The following is a 13,031-nucleotide window of genomic DNA, read 5'->3' on the forward strand; positions in this document are numbered from 1 at the left end:
GACTCCCATTAAGTATAAATGCACATTAGTTAATGATCTATAAGAAAACAGAGAAACTTATGCGCAGCGGTCTTTGGAATATTATATATATAAAAAAATCTCACATTTTACTTCTGATTGACTCACTTATACAGAATATTAAATGTCTGTTTTAAATTTAGTATGCAACGTTTCGTTTTTTATTAATATTTCTTTACATCTCGTAATTTTAAACCTTTAAATTTGAATTTAAATTTGACACATTACACGTCCTTTTGGTTTGAAAATTGGGCACTATCAAATACTGGTAAATGAAGTTTGTACCTTAAACGTTGAGACGCTTAGATTATCGATATTATCAATTATGTGAGCCACTTACGAAATGATAAACGGGATCCACTTTGTATGGGATTCAGAATAAATAATTTTAAGTAAAATAATAATAATAATAATAAATTGATGCTTTTATAACTAGAGCTTAGTTCTATTTACAAGTTACAGCAATTAAGTTATTATACGTATTAAGTGAGAAACGGTCACTGAAGCCTACATACATTTAGATAGTCTTTTGTATACCATATTTAAAATGAGTCTTGCCTGCGACTTTGTTCATGTGGATTCAGAATATAATTTGAATTGCATTTTTAAAACGAGTCTTGCCTGCGACTTTGTTCATGTGGATTCAAAATATAATTTGAATTATACAATGCCCTCAGTCAAAATCACGGAGTACGTTGGTAATTTGGAATTCCCATTACCTGGTCATGTAATGTTTAAAAAAAAATGTATACTTTTGATATCAACTTCGTAGTTTTGGTTTTAATGCATTTTCAAACATACAAACCGACAGACATTTTTTTTTTCTTTTTCAAATATATTCGATGTAAACACGTGAAGATTTCATTCTTATTATATGTATATCAGATCCAAATGAATAATAATGTTGTTTAATAATATAATCAAATAAAACATAGGTACATTTCGATGGCATTTTCTTATACAATAATTTACTTTTCATATAAATTTCATACGGTTCACAATTGCGTCATGTCTAGGTTTTCTCTATAGAAACATCGAGCGTCTCCTTGAGAGTGTTGGTTGTAAATGATACATATTATATTAACATAATCTATACAGATATTACGCACTAATATATTTTATATCACGGCGTGCGTAAATTGACGTTTTACGCACGCTTCGCGTGCGTAAAACCCCCATTTCCGACCCCGTAATATAAAATTTTATACAACACGCGGACGAAAAATGTTTTTCTGACTCGTGTGATTGCAGTCCTCGCCTGCGGCTCGGCCTGCAAACTCACACTTGTCAGAAAAAAATTTTTCGTCCTCGTATCGTAATGTACTATTTTATTACAAACTATATAAAAGTCAGGTGAAGCCGAGGCGTTTGAAATATATATAATAAATATGAATTGTTTGGTAATAAGGTGTATCGTAAGATAGTTTGACTAACTGTTTGTTTGGCTGGCTGGTATAAAATCATGATCAACTTTAAAAGACCTTTTTCAGGTCATATAAATTTTAGGTTGTGATTGATAAGGAGCCACATGTTATGTAAAACAGTTATAGTTTTAAATCTGACGATCCTGATGAGACAAAATTAGAATTGGACAAGATTATTAAAATCATGTCATGTCATAAGTATTTCAAAATTTTTAAATAAATCTGACCGTTCAAAGTAGGTAAAAATCGAATTCAAATATTCCGTTACATACATACAGGTCAAGTTAATAAAAGCGTGGCAAAAATAAAAGCGTGTTTAAAAAAAAAATCTTATCAGTTGTAGACACAAATAAGTATAGTTAAATAATGGCCGGTTTCTGAAGTCATTTTTCTTGGTAGGTAGTTTACGAGTATGTATTCAATAACACTATCCGTTTGATAACTACGAAAAAAAAAATCCGCTTCCGAGGAACTTAATGTAAGACAAGGTCTGTTTAAACTCCGTTTAGATTAACGGACCATTTTAATGTGTTTATTCTTTCCATAACATTATTTGTTTTTTTTTTTTTTTAAAAACGACGTTTTACGTAAAGTCTAGCAAATCTTCCTTAGTATAATGCATAACTTTAACAATAAAATAGCCTAAACTATAACTTCCTTATGGGAATCTTAATTTAAAACTTTTGGTGAAATAAAAAAAAAGTTAAGTAGTTAAGCTTATTACACAATTGACAAGTATGTCGCTGACGTGAACGCATGGGTCCTTTGCTTTGTTAATTAAATTTTGAAATTCATGTAATAGTATGTATTATTATAACTGAATATAAATTCAATTTAATGTAATGAAATTTCTTTCTGACTTTCAAAAGTGGGTTATGTGGCCCTACTTTGAAAGAAATAATTTGAATTTGTGATAAATAACGTAAAAATTTGGGTTCATACAACTTATTACGTGTTATATTGTGTGAAATTCATGGTTTGTTTACCATTATTTAGTCTTTAACTTTGATATAATTCATTTCAAATATAAACGATATATTATTATTTTGATACTGCTTCATCAGTTGATAAAAGACGTACGTTGGAAAGGCAACTATTTGTATAAAATAAAATTGTAATAATTAAAAGAAGTACTAAGTAGTAATAAAATAATGTTATAATAGTATTTTGAGTCGCACAGATTCATTTAGTGGCCAACTATAGATCTATCTATCTATCAGTATAACAGTTATTGAACAGGTTGTTGAGCATTCCGAAATGGACTAATAAGATAAACGTCGTTATTCTGATGCGTAACTTTATCGAATCAATAGTTGTTGGAGATTTAACTATTGGACTTAGAATCCAGGCATAAGTAAAGTGGGCAGTTAGATGTTGTCATTACTGTAGGTGTAGGAAACTTTGTGGTTTGATTTTTATTTATCTGGAGTTAAGATGGATTAGTGCAGATGCCTCTAGCAATGTCATGTTCACGGGTGTCTCTCGGTGATGCATATGGTTGGGTTGACCCAAGGCATCGAGTACCTGGAAGACATTTAAGTGAATATTGCATTTTTGGAGTAAATTTGAGTTGAGCACTGGCCGAATGTTATCGTAAACAAGGTACAAAACTGCGGTGATACATGACTAGAGTGATCCTATATGAACATCACCTAGTTATAACCGTGTTTTTTATTATTTAACAATGGTCTAATGCATTCGCTTCAATACCTGTCGCGCATATGACATTTATGCAAAAAGTCCTTATGAACTATGCCTGCAACAGAAATCCGTGGTGAACACTGTTGGGGCAGATTTATAACCTAGGTAATACACAACTAGTGTGATTCTATATGAACATCACCTAGTTTAAGCCTTGGTTCGGATCAACAGTTCGGGCCTTTTACATGCGAGTCGGTATTGCAAGAAAATGCGTATAGTTTAAGCCATGTTTTTGATAAACAGTTCGGGCCTCTTACGTGCGAGTCGGTATTACAAGAAAATGTGTAACTCTTCTGGACTTAGGCATTAAACAACTGGTTTTCTTTTGCAGCTCTTGCATCAGACCATACACGATCGAGGACGAACGTGTGAGCAGGACGGCCGAATGTTATCGTCGTTAATAAGAAGCTTGGATATTAACGATATCACATTTTTATAACGTTACATTAAAGTAAAAACAGATGCGGGTAGGTGAAGTGGGGACGACACCATGGCGGCGCTCGAATTAACAGAGAGCGACATTCTGGTCGGAGACTTCAGCAAGAGCAGTCGAATAACGGAGATACTTGTGTAGTTATAATACTTCTAATCACTAGTGTGAACTTACTTACGTATAATTGTTATATCGTTACTCTGTACCGTTTATGTGACTATATTATTACATGACTTCAAGACCTTCAAGATGACTTTGATTTCAAATGTAATATGCAAAATAAGGCATTTACAACAACAACCGTACACATTGCAATTTCTCAATAAAAATAATGACACACTTGTTTTCGCTGCACATCGGCGCATTCGGTCAGGGTTGGCATTTTAAATTATTAGGCTCGCAACGGCGATTCGTGTTTTGGCGATTGCATTGACGTATCACGGTTTGGCGATTCGGTTTGTGGCGTCTAGCGTATCGAAACGCGCGTTTTTAGAAAGGCATTAATGTTACTAACGTTTATTTGCAGCATCCAGTATCCAAAATAGTTGCAACTGGCGCTTAAACTTGTGTGGTGTGTAGTGTGCCTGCATCGAGCTTCCGAATACCAGCTAAATCGTCGATCGCCGATCCTAAATGCAGCAATGTCTGGGCTTATAAATTTTAATTGATTAACAAAATTAATCCGGTGCTGGTTTGGGGTGTGATCGGAAGTTGGATGAAACTTGTTTGAGACCTTTAAGGGTTTTTGGCAAAGAGAGATCTCCTGTCAAGCTAGGTGATCATGCCCGGGGAGCGACCGTGCTCCATCAGTCTTACTTTGGAGCTTTTATATATACAAGATGTTTAGAAAACTTCGATAGCGTGATTCAGAATACTCGTGGGGTCGTCTTTTGTCGAGTAGCGGGAAGTCGCCACAGGTTTTTTACTACTAACTTACTAACTTACCACTATATTACCTAATTTTATCCTCTACATGACCTCTACGCCATTATGGTCTGTATAGCTGTAGCTATGGCCTCTCCTGACAACCACATCTTTCCACATAATTCGTTGTTACGCTAATCAGCACTATATCGACTTTTATTCGTTTTTTCCTTTACATAATCATTGATTTCTACAGTACCAACAAGTGGCAACCATGCACTGTGAGAACGCTCGGCCAGGTCCATTTCCCACGTGTGCCCAGCGCTGACAAAAACACCCACGCCACGACATTCGGCTGTCATCTTCAGTTAATGATAATGAAGCAATTATTTGGACACGTGATGTGTACGATACCGACTTTCTGTAAATGACGTGGACCTACTTAGTGAGTTTGGTTAGTGGGCCGGAAACTTGTTCGTTGATTTGTAAACAAACCCCTGGTTATGCGACACTGTAGGTATTGCGCTATAGTTTAAAATTTAAGGAACCACAATACCTGCAAAATAACCAAATGATAGTTGTGTTTGTGTAAAAATAAGTTAATAAATTATTGTCATCACAATGTTTATATTATATTGTATAAATTTATACGTTATCGAAAAGTTTTAACCTAAACTTGTTTATCCGCTAAATGTTATTTTTAAACTTACATTTAATGTGTCAAAAAATCTGGTGAAAATGCCGTTTTAACTGAAGAAATCTATTGTCCCTATCTAATATCAAGAAATCGGTTTTCACTACATGACAAATACGGAACCCGCTATACTATACTACAGCACGTAATTTTTTCAAAAAAAAGTCTTCCTTCAATAACATTTAATGTGTCTCCACAACTGGGACAGGCCTGGAGTCATAAACATCTAATTGCTGCAATGTGGGATGGTGGAGGAAAGATACCTACGAATTTGTAGCCTAGATAATCCTCCTAGAAGCTCCTGCTTCAAAACACAGAAACGCATATCAAAACTAACCACTTGCGGTCCAATTCTCATCTGCGCCTCACATTCCTTAAAGTAGATCATTTACGATCTAGACATGCTACGGAATTAAACTAAAGATTAATTATTTATAGATTCATCAACAACCCATTACTGTCCCACTGCTGGGCACGGGTCTCTCATAATGAGAAGGATTAGGCCATAGTCCACCGCGCTGGCCAAGTGCGTGTTGGTAGACTTCACATACCTTTGAGATTTTTTTTTTTTATAAATTTCTCAGGTATGCAGGTTTCCTCACGATGTTTTCCTTCACCGTTTAGCAAGTGATAATTAATTTCTAATACGCACATAACTTTTAAAAAATAAGAGGTGCGTGCCTGGGATTTGAACCTCGGACCCCTCGATTGAGAGGCAGAGTTTCTTAACCACTAGGCTATCACTGCTATATATTATATTATTTATAGATTAAAAACGGATTACTCATTTATACCGACACGTACCCAGTAATCACTTATCGATTACACTCGATTTTATAAAGGTTAAATATACGCAGTCCGTGAGTAATCTAGTGAGTAGGTTCCACAATGTTGTTAATTGGACACTCGGCATAGGCAGAAGCGGATTAAGTGACAGTTTGCGGTCATTAGCTAACGAACAACAACCACAATATAGCTGTGTTTATGCGTACGTTATAGTATTGCGAGTGTGTATTTGTAACTAATAACTTGTATGGGTACTTGGAATTAATTATTTGCTAACGTTTTTAGTTTGTTGACATTTATTAAATAATGTATCTACACTACCGCCCACGGTTATATGAAACTGACATAAATGACAGGACAAAAATTACCATTCTGTCCTGATGACTACGTTAGAACGACTTGGATTAATCTACACCTTCACGTGTTTAATACGATATTAGGCTAAACATAGCGTCGTCATTCCCAGGATCGCTAGTATCTAAGGTGATTACTACAATGAGGCTACAAGTAGCGTCGTCATTCCCGAGGCCTCTAGTTGGGCGGTTCCAGCTCCCACTCTTGCCGCCACAACACCTGTAGCCCCCATTTTATTCCTCTGTTACGACAGGCTCGGGATTCCGTAGCTCTACTTTGTTCTGTGGAAATCACAAGGACAAAAAATATGCACATAGGTACACATAACATACTAACTTAGTCTTCAAGGCTATCAAAGCATTTGTAGTTGACCTTAGGAAAATTTCTAATCCATTTGAGACTGATAATGACGTAGTAAAATTTCTGATGGTATTTCCTCAATATACTTAATGTGGCCATCATAAGTGCATCGTGCTTACTAGTTCCGTCATAAGTTACTCATGTAGATGTTTGCTACTCGTCATCAACTACCCATTACTGTCCCACTGTTGGCACGGGTCTCCTCTCAGAATGAGAAGGATTAGGCCATAGTCCACCGCACTGGCCAAGTGCGTATTGCTTCACATACCTTTGAGATTTTTTTGATATAAATCTCAGGTATGCAGGTTTCCTCACGATGTTTTCCTTCACCGTTTTAAACAAGTGATAATTAATTTCTAATACGCACATAACTGAAAAATCAGAGGTGCCTGGGATTTGAACCTCGGACCCTTTTGCTGCTTTTGTTTGCTACTACTCACTCAAAAATACTAAAAACTTTACACTCGTCTCGCAGTGACTGTGACATCTGTGTGTTTACCAGTTAAACACGTCTACCTTATCTATTAAAATGTGTGACGATCGTGTCGCGCCTCCCACGCCGAGGGTGAGTCACACGTGTGTCATGATTAACATTCAATCGGTCATTGGAGGAAAATACGGAGGTTTCTTTGGAGTTTTCGATTGCTAATGCACTACCGTTAAAGCGCTTCTATCATATTTTTGTTGGAATTAAAATCGAGGTTTGTTGGCATGTTTTTTTACGAATTGAAAGCTAAAGCATATGTGGTTACTGCTGCCCTAAGTAGAAATATAGTCGTATGGAGGTCGAATATGGATGCTTTGCTAAGTCAGAGGACTAAATTGCAATTACCTCCTCAATGCAATTACCTCCAAACCAGAGTACAACAGTGGTACACATAGAATACACTGTTGTTATAAGGCAAACGTAAATATGGTCCTACTACAGTCCAACCACAAGTGATTCGATCACCTTAACCTTATTAACTTCAGTACAGTAGCAATATTTCCAGCCTATAATTGCTGTTAGAGGCTGGAAATAGTATTACTGTATGTGTGGCTTTGTCGTGCCCAAGTATAGTCTGTGAAGTATGTGCTAATGCCCTTACGAAGATGCACACATAATGTATTTCACTATGCCGTCAGGGGTGGCAACTCAACTTCAATGGCTCCTTCTTTATTAACTTATGTTATAAATCTATATTACATTATTCATAAAAAACATATTTACAATACATATATTAAAACTATATTTATGTACAAATATACAAAAAATGGGGAAATGGCTCCTTCTATTTGGATTTAATCACAATTTAAATTAAGTTTCCCATAATATCAAGTTTCCGATCCGTTTTCTTCAACTCCAATTATTGAATTGGATATATCAGTGTTTACCTTGTTCAAATTGCAAATGTTTTGTAAACAAACGCAGTAATTGGGCCTGACATTCACCGTTGTATCGAGACTGGCTGCTTTCTGCAACATTGCAGTGCGTTGAGTGTTATTTAATTTTCAAAAGGCTCGTTTTTATTTAATTCTGATTGTTAAGCAAATCGAGTGTTGAATTCGAGTTGTGTTAATACCGCCAAATTGTTAATCTGAATGTCCCACAATCAGAATGACTCAACAAAAAAATAGGTGAAATAATCTGCTCGTTTTTTGAAGAGGATTTAAAAAGTCAACCAATTAATTTAAGTGGTGGATTCGTCACCGACTTTCGAGAACAACCTACTTAATGGTTGTAATAATAAATAAAATATCCTTACATTTTTTTATAATAAATGGAGCGTGGAGGTCTATATTTTAATAGAGCCCGAAGATTGAGAACTACTGTCATTTAAGTAAGTGCCTTAGCAAACCCTTTCAATCAAGGAATAACAGAACCTCGCTCATACTTCGTCTAACACAGAAACAGGTTGTTATTGCTAACAGGCCTCGCATAATAATGTAAGCTCATCAGTTCGTTTTCAAATCTATAATACGAGTATGATGATCTCTGTGATCAAACTTAAAGGCAGTAGTTTGTGGTTCTACTCCGGCGGCACCACTAATTACAGCAGTATTAGGCGCTGCTGTGTTCCAGTTTGAAGGGTGTGGTAAGGGAGACAGACTTTTCCGACGCGTTCCAGCTTAGTCCTCAGGGGTAGCGGCGCATTTGTTGCCAACCTCAGGTAGGAATATCTAATCCTATCTGGGGTTGATTACAGATGTACATGGGCGGCAGTAGCCACTTACCATCAGGTGGACTGAATTCTCGTCTGCTACTTCTGTATTAAAAAAAAACTCGCGGTTTTTCATCCAATGTTAAACCTAATCTAATTCATTGTTTAGTCTGGGAGCTAAGTCCCAAACATGTGTTTGCACTTTGTTATAGACCAAATAACTCGAAGGCTCTCAGGAAGTCACACCGATAACATTAAAATATGTCGTGACGTCCCGCTCGAGGAATGCCGGTGTTTATTTTCCCTTGTAATGCGAGTAACATGAGATTTTGTATGCGTAATGTGTGTGAAGAAATTTGAAACGATAGGAGTGTGCGGGAGTGACATGATAATCGTGTAATAATGTTGGTACAAATTATCAAGTGTGAAGTTGCAATTAATTAAAGACACACATAGTAGGTAATCACGTTAATCTATCCCTATTTATTATTTAGATAAGAGAAAAGTATTTTAAGATTTTCTCTACCTTTAAATATAGTTCTTGCAACATAGAAAATTGTCAAATAAATAATGAAAACAGGATTTTAATACATGTTTATTTATATCTATTGTCAGATTTAGGTTACACCTTACAATTGTTTTTTTGCATTAATTTTGTAAATCACACTGCGATAACACTAAGTTAACATGAAAAAAAAAACATTTTCAATTTGGATATAGATAGCTAGGTAGTGTTTCCAAAGAAATAAACCAATCGAGACAACAGTTAAATCCAAACAATCATTAGAACCCATTACATAAAAACAATAGCAGGCAAACGCGGCGAATACCTTTAAGTAAAAATAACAAAAAAACTAACTTTATATGACATCCAAGCCGATAATTATACAGCTTTTGAACGGTAATTTTATTATTTAATAAGGGGTCTAAAACGTTAGAACTAAAGATAAGGCATTCAGATGTTTGAAAGAGCGGCTCGCGCCAATTTTTACCTGGGTCCAAAAAGTTACCGCAAGAGTGATTTACCTTGCGTCCGACTCGGGTCCGGCCCATTTATTAAGTTAAGTTTTTATTAGCATCTTTTGTCTACGTCATGCCGACAAAGAGGTCGTATAAACCGAACTCTAACTCGAAGCTTTAACGGGTCTCTTATTCTGTTATTCTTACCAGTAAAGCACGATCAAGCATTACAATAATAATCTTCTTTTCTTATAAACAAACAAAAGTAAGATCTTTTCGACATAAAACATGTGGCTTTGCCCACGTGGTGACCATTTGGAAATGCATAAAATTATTCAAATGCCCGATTCCGAGTGATAGCTGTAAATAATCGTACTACTAAACATAAACATAAGAATCCCTATCTCATACATGTAAAGTACGCTAATAAAATCAATGAGACCGATCATTGGGTTAATAAAAAATGGTAAACTGCCGTGGAGGTTTATTGAGCGTCGGTTTAAACCAACAAGTAACCGTGCGAGAGAATTATTAAAGTCAACAGCGTTATCAAGAATATTTTATACAGAAAAAGTCTTAATTCCTTGGGAAAGTATGTTACGCGTGTTCGAAACTTGATCGCTCGGCCACACGTGCTTGCATGCTATGAATGGAAGGGCGTAGGACCGGGATGGAGCGGGGAAGGGCGAAGGCTTTTTTCAGGCAGTACCATCCGAGGCACGAGCGAAGACGCGCGTGTCGAGCTTTAAGCTCCCGTACAACTTTTAGTCAGTTCAGTTTTATTAGTGTCAGTGCTCTTAAGGTTAGTTTTAGTTGATGCTGTTTGTACAGTAGTTTTTTATTACTATATTAGTTTGTTTGTTTTTACATTGTGTAATTTCACGCGTCGTTGTAAATTCATTGGCTGTATTTGTTTAATTATAATACCGTTATGTTTTGTTAATTTATTGTTATTGTTTGTTTTATACATTTATTTAATTTAATTTAAAAAAATGTCTCGTATCAAAAACTTATATTTTTTATTTACTTTTATAAAGTTTTATTCTTACTTAGAACTTTTTATGTTCGAGTCAGTTTATGTTTAAGCACAAAAAAATATTTATTCTAACGTTCTGTTTTTTTGTTAAGGTACATTCAAAATGTCTTCGGACCCTGCTCCTTTGTCGAAAACTGCCAAGTACAAAAAAATCACTAAGCCGCTCTTAGAAAGAAAGCGGCGCGCGCGCATCAACCGATGCTTAGACGAACTTAAGGATCTCATGGTCGGAGCTTTGGAGGTAAGTTTTTACATTTTTGCCCAAAATGTTTATTTTAAATGTATTTTTATAAATCGAATAGTTTTTACATAAAAGTGTTATTCATATAATTAGACTAAACCCACATATTTTATTGATCATAAGTGTAATTCATCTTCCATTCACACGCCATTTATTTTTATCGCGGACCGGTCGTCCTTCTGTTTATTACGGTCACTTATACCGCGAACAGGGCGGTGAAACAGGAATACAAAAGTACGGGTCCATTAATAAACAGGAGTATCTACTCGCTCCATCGTACAGTTATATTAATGTGACGTTACCCGCGTAACGTGAGAAACTCAGCGTGCACCTGCTATAGACTTCATTATTTTTTTCCTTTGCCCACAGATCGATGACGACAACTTGAGCAAGCTGGAAAAGGCTGATATCCTTGAGTTAACGGTAAACCATCTTACAAAGCTGCACAGTCCGAAAGACCCCGTTGTAGAAGCTAAGAAGTTTCAGGCGGGTTTTGGACAGTGTGCGGCGGAGGCCTGCCGCTTTATAATGTCCGTGCCAGATTTAGACTCTAAAGTTAGTCAAAATCTGATCAGCCATTTATCAAGACTGATTACATCCCAGCCGCTCACAATCCAAGTTCCAGAGAGACCAACCTTCTCGCCGCCGACTTCACCATCTTCTGTAATCTCAGACAGGCAACATTACTACAGCGATCATGAGCGATCGTCCTCTGATGCTGAAGATTCTATGTACTCAGGAGATGGAGCTTCTAAGCAATGGGCTTACGTCAGATCCAATCAGAGGGCACCAAACAAACCAAACCCTCCTAGTACCGGTCTGCTTACAACAGTTGATAAACTCGCTGTCCACCACCCCGTTCCGGATAATAATATTAATAATGGACACAGAAACGGCACATATTTTAATAGAGTGCCAGCTGAAGCGAAAGATGTTATTCTTCAAAAGATCAGACAACACATAATGGATAAACGCGGCAACGAGAGCATCGGCAACGTCGACATGAATATTCATGGAGACTTCCCGCCAGAACAGAAATATATTCACAGAGAAGAAATGTATAGAAATGATTACGGATATCAATATACGCCTGCTCCTTACCCCACTAACAGCGACACATTGGACCTAAGAAAAGTCAGATCTCCAGCGAAGGTAGTAGCGGAACCAGTACACTCGCCCAAAAACGTCGTCGCATACCACACCGTAAAAGAAGAAGAAGCGACCCCCGCTGAGAGCAAGCCTGAGGTGATAGCCAGTCTTCCGGAACAGTGCGAATTGCCGATGGATTACAGCAACTTGCCACCTAAAAAGAAAAGGAAATTGATCGAGTACCAGGAGTACAAAAAACAAGAGGAGGCAAGACGTCAGCTCGATGCTTTTTATGCGGAGAAAAAAGACCGTCTCCAAGAGGGACCACCGGCGGAACACGAGTTAGACGTAAACAAGTGGCGCCCTTGGTAATGTCTAAGTTTTTGTGCGACGTCACTTGATTTTTGTGATATTTATTCTTCCATGACAAAGCTTTAATTTGTTTTAATTTGTTGTTATAATATTTAATCGTAAGTTTCTAGTACATTTGTGCCTTATTTAACGTTTAAGTAGCTATACGATATGACCATTGTAAGAAGTTACATTACAAATTTCGAAATATTTACGTGCCATGTATTGATCTCGATGTCTTCCTACGAATATTGAAATAAAATTTTAAGGGTCTTCCAAAACTATCTGTTATAGTTAATGAAGTTATTTTACCACTTTAACTATTACCAACCTATCGATAAAACTATAATTGTATGATAAAACGTGTATTGTATAATATAACGTGTAACATTTGACTATACTTATGTGTTGTTTATTTTGTGTGATTTTAATATTTGTATTAAATCTACAATAATAAAATTTAAATAATATTCCTAACAAGGTTTTTTATGTTCCCTCGTTTACCCTATGAGTTATTAAAATCTGAAACAAAATACTTTGAGTCAGCTAACTTATGATTTTAAGTACCTAATAATAGTG

At 36.2% G+C, this 13,031-nt stretch overlaps 1 protein-coding gene across 1 annotated transcript; it reads left to right on the forward strand.

Annotated features, from left to right (window-relative positions):
• Positions 1 to 10,393: 10,393 nt before the first annotated feature.
• Positions 10,394 to 12,932, forward strand: LOC140753854 (uncharacterized). The gene is made up of 3 exons (XM_073088659.1): positions 10,394 to 10,537; positions 10,864 to 11,012; positions 11,382 to 12,932. The coding sequence occupies exons 2-3, from the start codon at positions 10,875 to 10,877 to the stop codon at positions 12,471 to 12,473; spliced, it is 1,230 nt and encodes a 409-aa protein (XP_072944760.1). The 5' UTR covers positions 10,394 to 10,537; positions 10,864 to 10,874; the 3' UTR covers positions 12,474 to 12,932.
• Positions 12,933 to 13,031: the final 99 nt, after the last annotated feature.

The sequence above is a fragment of the Epargyreus clarus genome, unplaced genomic scaffold, assembly GCF_041222505.1.
Source record: "Epargyreus clarus isolate Ecla_fem2 unplaced genomic scaffold, WU_Ecla_fem_2.2 ptg000027l, whole genome shotgun sequence".
Classification (NCBI taxonomy): domain Eukaryota; kingdom Metazoa; phylum Arthropoda; class Insecta; order Lepidoptera; family Hesperiidae; genus Epargyreus; species Epargyreus clarus.

What these genes read in the sequence shown, in the direction of transcription:
- LOC140753854 (XM_073088659.1), top strand. Translation starts at nt 10,875, where the DNA reads ATGTCTTCGGACCCTGCTCCTTTGTCGAAAACTGCCAAGTACAAAAAA. An exon ending in TCATGGTCGGAGCTTTGGAG is followed by an intron (nt 11,013 to 11,381) that starts GTAAGTTTTTAC and finishes CTTTGCCCACAG; the next exon opens with ATCGATGACGACAACTTGAG.